General features: G+C 43.7%; 1 protein-coding gene across 1 annotated transcript in view; it reads right to left on the bottom strand.

The window, feature by feature from the left end:
* The window catches only part of RUVBL1 (RuvB like AAA ATPase 1), a 40,262-nt gene that overhangs the window by 23,361 nt on the left and 3,938 nt on the right, over nt 1-12,963 (bottom strand). Inside the window, 1 exon segment of the mRNA XM_002917633.4 lies at nt 6,746-6,878. Coding sequence (XP_002917679.2) covers nt 6,746-6,878 — 133 coding nt within the window.

Genomic DNA, 12,963 nt, shown 5'->3' with positions numbered 1-12,963 from the left:
ACTAATGCACATTCAAGGGTATCACTCTGGGTAGAAAAGTACTACAAACGTAAAAGTAACCTGGAGGAACTATTCAGAATGCAGAAAAACAATTTTATTTCAACTTTTCAAAGGGACTTTCTAGGTTCAAATCTAGAAGTAAACAGACAAGCTATCATTCTCAAAATCAGCTCTGACACCTGCTACACCTCCAAGGGGATGAAATTTAGCGTTAGCCTCTAATGCCTCTGAACCCAAACCATCTACTCCACTGGAGCAGCAACTACACACGCCTTCGTATCCTGCATTTTTGACTCTCGAAAAAAAGTTTAAAGCCAGTGGAATAACTCCCCACATCCCTTGTGACACTGTCAGGCCTCAGCTAGATATAATTAGAGGTCCACACCAACAGCGAGTGATACTTGACCTGCCAGGCGTCCTGGGCCTCTGGCTGACCCTCAGTGCACACCCAAAGAAGGAAGACCAGTTGTCATTCAGTATTTGCAATGGGTTGTCTTACAAGTTTCCAAGGCCACAATTTCCAAAGCAACCCCCCAATAATAACGCACGATCTTCAGATTAGAGTATTATCAGTGAAGGCAAATGTCTCTCCTTGTTCTAAACATCAGCCACATTAGCTGCTCAATACATGTTTGTTGTCAGACAAACTAAGAACTGTGGGCAAATTAATTTTTAGAACATGATCTCAGTGCCTTTTTACGAAATGTTTTTGCTGCCTAAAGTACTTCCCTCCTTTTTGGCTTCACCAACTCCCCAGTTCAAATACTTACTCCTTCTAGAAAAGCTTGCCTAACACACCTTCTTCGTCACCCTCCAGGTGACTCCCATGACAACACTCACACATGGGATTGCTGGGACTCAGGCAACCTGACTCTCCCTCTGCTAGACTATCAACAGCCACAAACATAAGTGGATGAATGGAGGAAGTTACTTGAGGGTATGAGGGGGTGTCATCAGGCAGACCAATCAGCACCCAAGAAATACGTCTACAGATACTTGTGCACATTCTCTGTAACCACCGAGATCTCTAAGGAGGTTGCCACGTGATGCAACAGCCCAGGTCCGCCATAACACCCTAACACCCAGGTCTAGTCTGGATCAAACCTTTCTGCCTCCAAAGTCAACACAAGCATGTCCCTGCTCATGGTGCAGGGGGACAGGGAGGAGTGACTGGAGAGGGCATAAGGAGCTTCTGGAGTGCTTTTTTTTAGGAGCTTCTGGAGTTCTAATGTGTCTCTTGATCTCAGTGCTGGTTACATGAGTGTGTTGAATTTATGAAAACTCAATGAGCTAAATACCTATGATTGTGGGTTTTTTTCCTATGTATATGTGTGTGTGTGTGTGTGTGTGTACACACATATGTTACACATATGTTCATAGCCATACATATATATTATGCTTAATAACATGTTAAAATCACAAAAAGAAAATTGTGTTTGTCTAATAAAGCAATGATAATTACTAGTAAGTAAAGATTTTCTTACAACAAGAAAACAAATGCATACCACTGAACACTGCTTCTCTGAAAACACATGCGTACATACAAGTTCTCCCCAATTCCCAAAGTCCGGGTCAAGGGACACAAATGTTTTTCTCCAAAACCACAGATGTATCACAGGTAAGTTAACAGCCAATAAATCGGTTTTCCTGGGATTCTACACCAACAAGAAAACCATTTTCAGTCCCTGTACCTGCCATCAATCCAGAGGCAAGGAGGGAAACATCCTTGGGTCAAACTAGTTGACGATGCATTCAAAAGGAGTCCCTACATTTAGGGAAAGCTGCAGGCCACACCAGGAGGAACACACTATAAACCTCTAAGTGTGGCAGCCTCTTCACCTGCATAAGCAGCCTTCCTGCCCAGTCTAGAGAGGGCATGCATGTCAATGCCTCATTCGATCCTGCACTGGAATCATGAGGATGAGAGGAGGGATCAGCACATCCCAACCTAGCCCTGTGAAACAGCCAGAGTGAGTACACCTTATGTCCTTTTACAGATTTTAGAGAGGGGAGGTCAGCTCCAAGAGGTGGAGCCAAGGGCCCTTTCTTCCTTCGTGGTAGACCCCAGACGAAGGTCCAAGTCTTCTGGTTCTGACACCAGCTCCTTTCCACCATGCCACACCACACCACAGGGCCCCAGCTGGCTGACAGCCTTTCCAACAACATTTGGCTCTGTCCTTTCCCCTTCAGGTAATATGTGCCCACTGACCTCAGCAGTCCTTTTCTGCCAGCCCTTGGGTGTGAACCTAGCCTCCATCTAATTTATGCTTTGCCCAAAGGAAAAAACAGAAATGTAAGGGAAACTCATAGGTTAAAAAGATATAAGACACATATCAACCAAGCTATCATGCAGGCCCTTATTTGTATCCTGATTCAAATAATAATTCAAAAAAATTTCGAAAAAGAAAAAAACACATTACAACATGAGACAACTGGAAATTTGAACACCAACTAGATATTTGATGACATCAAGGAATATACTGTTCATTTTTTCTAGGCATGACAGTGGTACAGTGGGGTTTTCTTTAAGTCCTTACTTTGCAGAGATACATACTGAAATATTTATGGATGAAAAAGTAGGTCTGCAATTAACTTCAAAGGATCTGGGAGGGGAATGATGGGGACTATAGATCAATCAAGATTAACTACGAGTTGAAGCCTGGTGATGGGACCATGGGGGAAGGTCATCCATCACTTGACTCCTTTTTGTACATTTGAAACTTTCCAAACTAAAAGTTAAAAAAAAAAAAAGAGGAAAAAAAGCAATGAAATACTGTTCTACAACCTCTAGGATCACTACAGTTAAAAGCTGACCGTATCAGGAGTTGGTGAGGATGCAGAAGAGCAGGAAGGTTTGCACTGCGAATAAGGGTGTAAACTGGTACAAATACTTCAGAAACAACACGGTACCGTCTTCTAAAGTTGAACACACGAACACCCTACATTCCTGTAATTCAGCTCCGAGGCGTCTACCCGCTAGGTATGCGCATGCTACATGCAACAACACTGATGACCCTCGTAAACATAGCTTTTTGGAAAAGTAGCCGAACACAGAAGAATATATACTTCTATACTGCCCGACTGCATATACGAGGCTCAGAAACAGGCGTAACTACTACAATGTTAGAAGCAAGACAGTCATTAATTTGGAGAAAGAAGGAAGAATGGAGATCGGGGGTGGACACAAAGGGTACTTTGGGGTATTGGCAATACTCTTTTGACTGGGTGCTGACTGCATGGGTTTTCAGTTTATGATAATTCACTGAGCTATATACTTATGTTCCATGCACTTTTTTGTTCTGTGCACACAAAATGACCAAGTCACTTTAAAAAGAACACTTTATGGGGCGCCTGGGTGGCACAGTTGTTAAGCGTCTGCCTTCGGCTCAGGGCGTGGTCCCCGGCGTTATGGGATCGAGCCCCACATCAGGCTCCTCCGCTATGAGCCTGCTTCTTCCTCTCCCACTCCCGCTACTTGTGTTCCCTCTCTTGCTGGCTGTCTCTCTCTCTGTCGAATAAATAAATAAATAAAATCTTTTAAAAAAATAAAAAATAAAAAAAAATAAAAAGAACACTTTAAGTAAATAATACTAGTGAGACCTGGCCAAGGAGGAACACTGATGGCTTACGTTTAGAAAAGAATATTCTAGTCCTCAGCTGGAGTCTACATCATGGTTCTCTCACCCTCTAGCATCACGATAGGCCTCTGTAATCGTCAGGCCCTGGCTGGACTCAGACCATTTGCCTCAGAATCTCAGAGGCTGGGACTGCCATCGTCATTTGTTTAAAGCTCCCCCCGTGACTCCAACATGCAGCCACAGCTGAGAAGCACTCATTTAAGGAGCGAAGAACTCCGTCCTACTCTCAATGTAGAGCCGTCAACTACCTCTGATGACAGGTAGCCCAGGTAGGGTTTGGGTGTCCTCACCATCAAGCCACCTCTGTTCTGATATGGAAACAGCCCAGTGGCACAAAGAAACACTGCCAATGGTGTCAGACACTCTCGATTACTTCCCACTTTTAAATGTGGTCATTATCTTATCATTGGTTCGGTTGCCTTCTTTCCCCAGAAACCCAACCAGGACAAAGACACTCTGATATTAAAGTTAAGAAGAAGTTCTACTCTACCTTCATTCAATCTGATAGCCTACAAATGGAAGTTTTGGAATGGCCCCAAAAGAAAGGCTGTGTTTCATTTTTGCCTTTCCAAATTCTTAGTTCCTAAACATCAAGACAAAAATTTTCCAAACCTACATGAATGTATCAGAAGACTGTGACATACTTGGAAAATTCTGTACTTTTAAAATGAACTTTTTTTTTAATCAAAACTTTTATATCCCACAGAGATAAATTCCTTCCAGTGGAATGCTCCCTCTATTTCCTGTTAATGACTGTGACATGAAATTCCTTGAGTGGGGAAGAAAGGCATTCCCGTCTCTCACTAGTCCCCGTATTTGTTTAGAAGTCGCTGTGCGCTGACAAGCAGGCAGGGGATGTGGCTGACGGACAATGAAAGCGGCTGTTAGCCGGGGAGGGGGCTGAGCTGGCGCTGTCTCTGGCAACGGCAACACAAATGACACAGGTTTCATCTGCTGGCTCAGGTTTCTAAATCCCTGACAGGGACCTTCATCACGTCAAGGAAACAGCACAGACTCTTTTTTTATTTCTGGTCAGCTTACCGCTTCCTCCCCACCCCTCTGCCAACTTCACAGGAATTCAAAGGCAGAGGAAGATGGGCAGGGTTCCTTTTTGAAGACAGTCAATGGCCTGCCTTTTTATTCTGTGGCAGGATCAAGAAATTCTCTTTACCTCACTGCCATCAAAAGAACTGCACTGCCCTCTCCCCTCAAAAATGGCAAATCCCGAAGCAGATGCCTAGGAAATTTACCTTTATTTTTTCCAATTTTAAAGCATTAAAGTTACTTTTATGCGACCTAAACACATGCACTTATGTAAAAGTCAGTTTTGTCAGATTTGATCAATCAGAAAAATATTTTATAGTGAATAAAAATACATTTGAGATGTACTCAGGTATTTGAGCCAGTTGTAATATCTTACAGTTCATCTCATTAATTAGCGAGTTAAATAAAATCTTTGGCACATGTTCATTAAGTTTTTAAAAAGGACTCAGAAAGATTTTAAACCCTGAAGAGGGTCTTGTGAGCCATGTCCACTGCTATTCCAGATAGGATGCAAAAAGTCCAAAGATGGCGAGACACGGAAGAACACCGGCTGAACCTCACAAACATACGCACTGCTAAAAAAGCAACACCCAAAGTAGGTCCCATTCAGATAAAGTGTAAAGGGCAAAACTCAGCCACACTGCTGTACCGGCTCCGATGAGCACAGAAGCCGCGGCCACACCGCTCCAGTGCCCTGCAGGTCCGTGTGGGATGGGTGAGGGGCTGTGGCCAGCCAGGGCACGGCGACACCTGCGCGGCCCTGCTCTGTACCTCGAGCTGAGCAGTGATGGCATATTTACCTCATATTAATGGTTCAACTACAGGCGTGCTGCACCTACTTTTCTATACGTATATTTCAGTTTCAAACAGCCGCCAGGGGCGCCTGGGTGGCTCAGCCATTAAGCGTCTGCCTTCGGCTCAGGTCATGATCGCAGGGTCCTGGGACTGAGCCCTGAGTTGGGCTCCCTGCTCAGCGGGGAATCTGCTACTCCCTCTATCCGCCCCCCCTACTCATGCTCTTTCTCTCTCTCACACACGATCTCTCAAATAAATAAATAAAAACTTTAAAAAAAAAAAAAAAAGAATGTTTACCTTGTTTTGACGACCAAAGGGCCTGGAAAACTGTACAGGCACTCTGACAAGTGTTCATAACCCATGACTCAGCAACTGTATCCCAGAGATAGACTTCCACATGTGCAGGCACACATCAAGTAGCTTTAGTATCTTGAAAGGCATAAGCTATTTCTACATGTAGATGTGAAGGAAGCTGGGATTTTCCCAGAGCTAGAGCAACAAAAACGGGGCAAGGAGACTGGCCCAGACATCCCGGCTGACAGGAGGTAAATATTTGAAAATGGCCATTTTCTTTTCATAGCAGATCTTCAGAGAATCGGCTCCAGAATCAGACTGATACAGGTTCAGACTGTAGCCCTGCTACTTACTAGCTAGGTTACTATACACAAATCATGTAACTTCCTGAGACTCTGTTTCATCAGATGCAAAACGAAGTCAGAGAACTTTCTCTTAGGGGAACAAAAGGCTATAATCGATGTTGGGGGGACCTGGCATATAACTAGTGCTTGATATGGTAGCTCCCAGCCCCATAAGGGTGTCACCATAAGCCTCAAATCTCTGCCCGTCCCCACATAGTTTCCTCACTCTCTGATAGGCCACAATTCCGGCTCGATGACCAGGACCAGGGGCATTCCAGCATCACGACACACAAAGCTTCTGGCTTAAGTCCAAGCCTTTTCAATGGACAGTCACCTCTAAAAGCATAATAAGGCTGCCAGGAAAATCTGACTTGTTTTTTAAAAAAATCACTTCATAGCCACATTTATTTTGTCAAGTGAGAAACCCCAGCCCCATAGCCAGGGCCCACACTTGCCAACTGCTAAAGTGCTTCAATTAGAAAAGTTGGGTTCTTGTTTGGCTTGCAAAGACAACACCAATGGTGCCAAAAGAAAAATGGTAGTACAACAACTATAAGTCATAAAGGCATCTGAACAACAAAGTGGCTTCAGGGCACTGGGCAACAGTCTTGCCACAGACGTGATACTCACCAATGGCCCTGCGGAAGTTCTCCATCAGCACCTCTGTCTTCTTGATCTCCGTGGAGTAAACTTCGCTCCCCACCATTGGGCAGAAAGGAACCTTACTACCCAGCTCCTGAGCAATAGCCAGAGCTAGAGCTGTCTACAGAAAAAGTGGAAATGCACTTGTTTTACATTCTAGAAAATACAGTAATTCAGAAATACATGCTATTAAAAAAACATGAACCAGGAATAACTGAAAATCTAGTCCTTTTAGTTGTAACATCATCTGGCATGTTTCACACAATAAATGCTGAATGACTTTTGTGGACAGGCGATTTACAACCCAAATGGCATCTTTAATCATCCTGTAATTACAAGAGCTATCACTCACTGACACTTACCAGCGCAGGCCCAACTCTAAGTGCTTCACGTGACCCTCCACTCATCTTACAAAGTAGACACTAAACTCTCCCCACTTTACAAATGAGGAAACAGAGGCATGGAAGAGATTAAATAACACATCCTGGGAACCATTATCTAGAAAATGGCAGAGTGGGAACTTTAAGCCTAGCAGCGGGTTCCAGAGATCGTGTTCTCATTGTAATCAGTAGTCTTCTAAAACACTTCCCTCAGTATCAAAACAGGGCCCTGACTTAATGCCTCGGAACACTACTCCAGGGTGGTTTTTACAGGCACAGGAGGACACCAACCTCCAGCCAATCAGAAAACCACTAATCAGAGAATTAATCACATGACATTCGCTTTGTATTAAGTGGCCCGCACACGGGGAATGACGCGGGAGCTAGGTTCTGAAGCTATGAGCTGGTCTGGTCCTAAGTTATACTTGAACATACCCTTGTAAACTACAAATTGATTTTTAGTAAGATGGCTGCCGTTGGCAGATGCTAAACACAAGCAGATTTAATAGCTGCATGGTCACATATCAAGTATGAAAATCCAATGCATTAGAGCTGGGACAGGACAGGAAAATGTCATGGCGTCTGAATGCCTGTTTTCATCTTTGTTCAACTCTGAAACAAGAGCCTGAGTAAGGTCAGTTCCCAAGGTGCACAGACTAAGCAAGAAAGCAAGCCTTCATTGAACAACAAAGTACATCTCTGAAACAGTATTTTAAAACTGCCCCAGAAAAGGTTCCTCTTAGAAGGAACCTTTTCAGTGCCATTTTGGTGATAGTTTTAAGACGGTAGAATGTGTTAGAGAATCAGCCTGTAGCGTAGCACAAAAAGCACTGGCAGGGGGCGCCTCGGTGGCTTAGTGAGTTGAATGGCTGCCTTCGGCTCGGGTCCTTGTACTGGGGTCCTGGAATCGAGCCCAGAGAGCCCTGAGTCGAGCCCAGAGAGCCCTGAGTCGGGTTCCCGGCTTGGCAGAGAACCTGCTTCTCTCTTCCTCTGCCCCTTCCCTCCCCCTGCTCAGGAGTGCCCTCTCTCTCTCTCTCAAATAAACGAAATTAAAAAAAAAAAAAAAAAAGCACTGGCAAGCAGGGCAAAAACTGGGTTGTAGTCCTGGTTCTGCAACTAATTTTCACGGTGACCCTAGGCACATGGCAAATCTCTGGTGCTGGATTTCCCCACCTATCAAATCAAAGTCCTAGCTTAAATCACAAGTCACAAACTAGTTGCCCACAGCCTGGTTCTGTTTCTCCCTGCTGAGTCTCACATGTGTTTTTAAACTCAATTTGTTGCCCATTTTTTAATGTTGGGAAATTTCACATTTTAAAAATCCAGGTATTTAGCTTCTTTTGAGGAACAAGAAGGTCTGGCCACAATGGGTCCTCATTACCACGCAGTGGTGCCCGGTGAGGACCTCTAGAGCAGTTGCCAGCTTCGGTGAGCACACGCCACTCTGGCCACCCTGAGCCCTCGTGCTTGTACCCAGGCACTTCCCTCATCCCCATGGCCTGAGTTTGTGACCTTGGGGCTGATAACTCTAAAACTGTTATTCTCTGGTACTCCAGAAGCAAAGGGAAAATCTCTGGAGCATGACAGGGTACAATGTGAGGAACAGTCTCTAGTACCACATCCACCTTCTACCCAAACCCACCACCTTCCCAACCGCTCCTCTTTCTCACCCAGGTATCTCCACAGGCCCTGCCTCCACACCTTCAGCTGTGAACCTCAAAGACAGAGACTACATCTGGTTCAATGGCATCCCCCCACCTCTACCTAATACAGGAGAGATGATCATATCCTTCCACTAAAGTATGATAACTGCTTGGTTAAGAAATGTTTCAGGTGTGTCTAGATTCTTCCACTCAATGGTTCCCAGAAGGCAGGTATACAATGCAGCTATTATATTCACATCTGTGCTAGACGGTGCTAGGTCATTTGTATGAGGTCTCACTGAATCCTCCCAACTAGCCTATGAACTTGAAGATCTAGTATTTGATATTGTATTTGATATTTGGTATTGTATTTGACAGATTTAGAAACTGAAACACACAAGTTACTAACTCACCGTAGGTCAGTTACCAAGCAGCAAAGCCAAGATGCAAACCCCAATCCCTAAAACATTATTTCCTTGTGAGCACCCCCTATGTAAATGGCAAGTGGCACACAAAAAAGAGGTCGTTGCCAAAAGAAGACTGAAACCTATTTTCAATCTCATCCGAATGTCTCCTTTCTCTAGAGCCTAAATATAAAGCCCCATAATTAATAGCGCGAGGTCCTCAAGAGTGGACTGTCCATATGAGCCATGGATTTGCATCTCTAAAACATGCACCATAATTCTGCCTGCCACTTAGTTACGCTGCCTAAGCCCTGGATCGCGTCAGCACGCTGTGAAGCAGGAGAGTTACCGCATGCCTTCATACACATGGAAAGGGATTATACTGCTGAGAACTTCTCGTATTTCCTAGGAGGAAAATGATACAATATTACAAAAGGAATGAAGGGGGCGCCTGGGTGACTCAGTCAGTTAAGCCTCTGACTCTTGATTTTGGCTCAGGTCATGATCTCAGGGTCATGAGATCGAGCCCCGAGTCTACTTGACCCTCTCCCATTGCTCCTCCCCACTGCTTGCTCTAGTACATGCACTCTCGCTCTTTCTCTCTCTCTCTCAAATAAATAAATAAATAAATAAATAAATAAATAAATAAAAGGAATGAAGAATTTATGCTGCCAGGAATATGACACACTAGAAAGAACCATGGAAAATGCTTTCTGTTACAAAACACCCAGAAATGAAGGAATAATAATAAAAAATCTAGAGTAATAAACTACCATCGCCTTGAAAGTTCAGAAGGTTTTGATAGCAGAAACCTCAGCAAGATACAGTGGTAAAGGGGAAACCCCTGAATAAAAAGGAGCCCTGAAGGCCATGCATGAGTAGAAAAGGTGAGCCATAACAAAAAATACCCTGACGTACAAGGTATAAACTTATTCGTCCTGCCATGGCTCTGGGCGAGGAGAAAAGTCTCCTCAGCATGTTCTCAAACAACTTTAGAGTTAGTCTTTGCGCTGATGACCAGAAAACCCACGCCACAAATTTCATAGCAAGCGCCCTGGGTAGGGCAGTCGGGTCCCTCACAAGCACTCTCAGAAGAAGCCTCACAAAGTGGATCAGCCCAACATAAGTTCACAAGCAGACAGAGAATACAGAAAAAATGAAGACACTGGGTCATGAACAAGGAACAAGAGGCATCAAAAACAGCCAGATTCAGATTTTTTAAAAAGCCAGATTTTGAAGGAAAAAAAAATTGAACTTAAGAAAGAGATGGTCCTTCTTTACCAAAAACAAAACCAAAAACAAGCTAATCCATGTGGAATGACAGATTTAGAAAATCTCTGTTTTGCAACCACCAATGTGGTAACTCATAGAGCAATAACCATCATCAGAACGCTACACCCTTACAGTGAAAGGATATGCGCAACATCTCAGCGTGTCACTTCCGGTTACTAATTAATTACAAAGGGAACCAGGACCTTCACAGCAGAACCTGGCTTCCGGCCCACCTGTCCTGTCAGCCTCCTGCTAGGATGCAAAAGGCTGCAACATCACCAGTGCAGGGTTCCACCAGGGTTTAACATTTCCTACCGATGAAACAATCAGACAATCATTGTCAGCCTGCTGTAGGACCTTCTTACAAAACAACTATCCTGGACTCTTCAAAAATGTCAAGGTCAAAAAAGACAACAAACCCAAAAAAGGCTGGGGGGGAGGGTTAACTGTTTAGATAAAAAGAGATAAAGGCACAACAATGAATGCAGTGTATGATCTTTGATTGTGTTCTGAATTTAAAAATATAAAAAATGAAACAACCCCAAACTGGAATGACTTGGAGAAATTTTAATATACACTAGACATCAGCTAATGATGTTAGCAACATTAAATTTTCTTGGGCAGACACTGGTACTTTGGTGTCATAAGAAAGAGTATGTCCTTGCACTGACTTTCAAATGGTTCAGAAATAGAGAAAATGCCAATGTCACAAAATATTTACAATTACTTATTTACGTGTGGGGCATAGAGAGGATCATCATACCATTCTTCCAACTCTTTTTCAGGTTCTGAATTTTTCAAAATGAAAAGAAGAAAAATATTCAATGGGTTGGATTAAACAGCAGCTTAGTTACAGCCTACAAAACAATTAGACTGGAACAGAGGTCTACAGAAATTACTCAGAATGCAGCAGAGCCAAAAAGAGAGAAAATATGAAAAAGGGACTGAAAGACAAATAAGACAAAATAAGAACCGCTGGCCCAGGGTTTCCCCGTTGGCACTACTGGTATTCCGCGCTGGATAAGAACTTCTTGTAAGGACCGCCCTGTGCACTGCGGCATGTTTAGCAGCACCTATGCCCTCCACCTACGAGAGGACAGTTGCAGTCCCCTCTCAACCACATTCTGACAACCAAGAATGTCTCTAGACCTGGCCAATGTCGCTTGGGGGGCAAAACTGCCCAGGCTGAGAACCTCTGCAATCAAACATTATCTGACTAGAGCTCCAGAAGAGCACAAAGAGAATAAGGAAATGCAACATCTGAAGAGGTAAAACTGTAATGATACAAATCACAGTGAAACGGTATCAAGAGATACTTATCATAGTGAAATACCAAAACCAAAAACATCTCAAACATCCAGAAAGACGAAATCTTCAAAACCAGGCTTTTCAAAAAGCAAAAACTGAAGCCAACAGGTAGCAAGCATCAAGAGAAATAGTACCAAGAGAAAACAGCTATCAACAGAATTATATATCCAACACAACGATCTTTCAAAACAAGGGCAACATAATAAATACAAACCTGAGCTGGCAAACTTCTAGAAGCAACTTCTAAATCATGTACTTTAGGAAGAAGAAAAATGGAAGAAGAAGGAAGGTCTAAGCTATAAGAAGGAACAGTAAGCAAATAAATGGTAAATACACTGGACAACCTGATGTTCCCTGCAGAGAGATAATTAAAGCTCACATTTACATGGCACTTTAAAGGTTCTTCACGAATACAGCACTTCTTCCTCTACTGTAAGACACTAGTTTAAGATATACCATCAATTCAATTACATGATTTCAAAACGATCATTCAAGTCATTATCTTACAACTGACCGGTGTAACAACTGTCTGAAATGAGGCACGTGCTACTTCAGAAAAGGTGAAGGTACCTCCCCCGGGGCCCCACAGCAAGTCAACACCAGAGCTGGAATTTAAAGCTTACTCCTTTACAAACACAATCCCAAGCTCCTACATTCCCCTACCAAGTGGCCCTGTTGAGGAACATGCATGACTCAGACTGCGGGCTCTGGTCCATTTCATGTACCTGGCCAGTGCCCCCACAGATCCCAACAAGCCATATTCTCTCCTCTGCCTGGAAGGCCCTTTTCTCCCCTGCAAAGCCAAACTCTCTCCCAACTCTGCAGGGCAAATGTCAAGTCTCAACCCCTCCAGCTTTACCAGGCCTCCATACCACCTCCAGCTCAAATCCCAGCTGCATTTAAGACCAGTCAGTATCTCACAGCTTAGTGGTCAACTGAAGTATTTTGCGCTGTCATGGTTTCCTCTCTCTGCCCTGGACACTGGAAGCCCCTTAAAGATAAAAATCATCTAATTCCTTTCTTCTTTTTCCCCCATCTCTCACACAGCCAGAATAGTGCTAGGTAAAGTTAGCCTTCAAAAAAATGGTCACTGACTGATTTTCTTTCCCCCTCAAGTAAGATGTCATCCCCAAGATTTAATGAAGCCCTAGGCCAACAGAAATGTATTTTCAAGGCAAAGGGACTGGAAAGAGATAAAG

Source organism: Ailuropoda melanoleuca, chromosome 4 (genome assembly GCF_002007445.2).
Source record: "Ailuropoda melanoleuca isolate Jingjing chromosome 4, ASM200744v2, whole genome shotgun sequence".
Lineage (NCBI taxonomy): Eukaryota > Metazoa > Chordata > Mammalia > Carnivora > Ursidae > Ailuropoda > Ailuropoda melanoleuca.
Note: the sequence above shows the minus strand (reverse complement) of the source record. Positions and strands in the feature narration are given on the sequence as shown.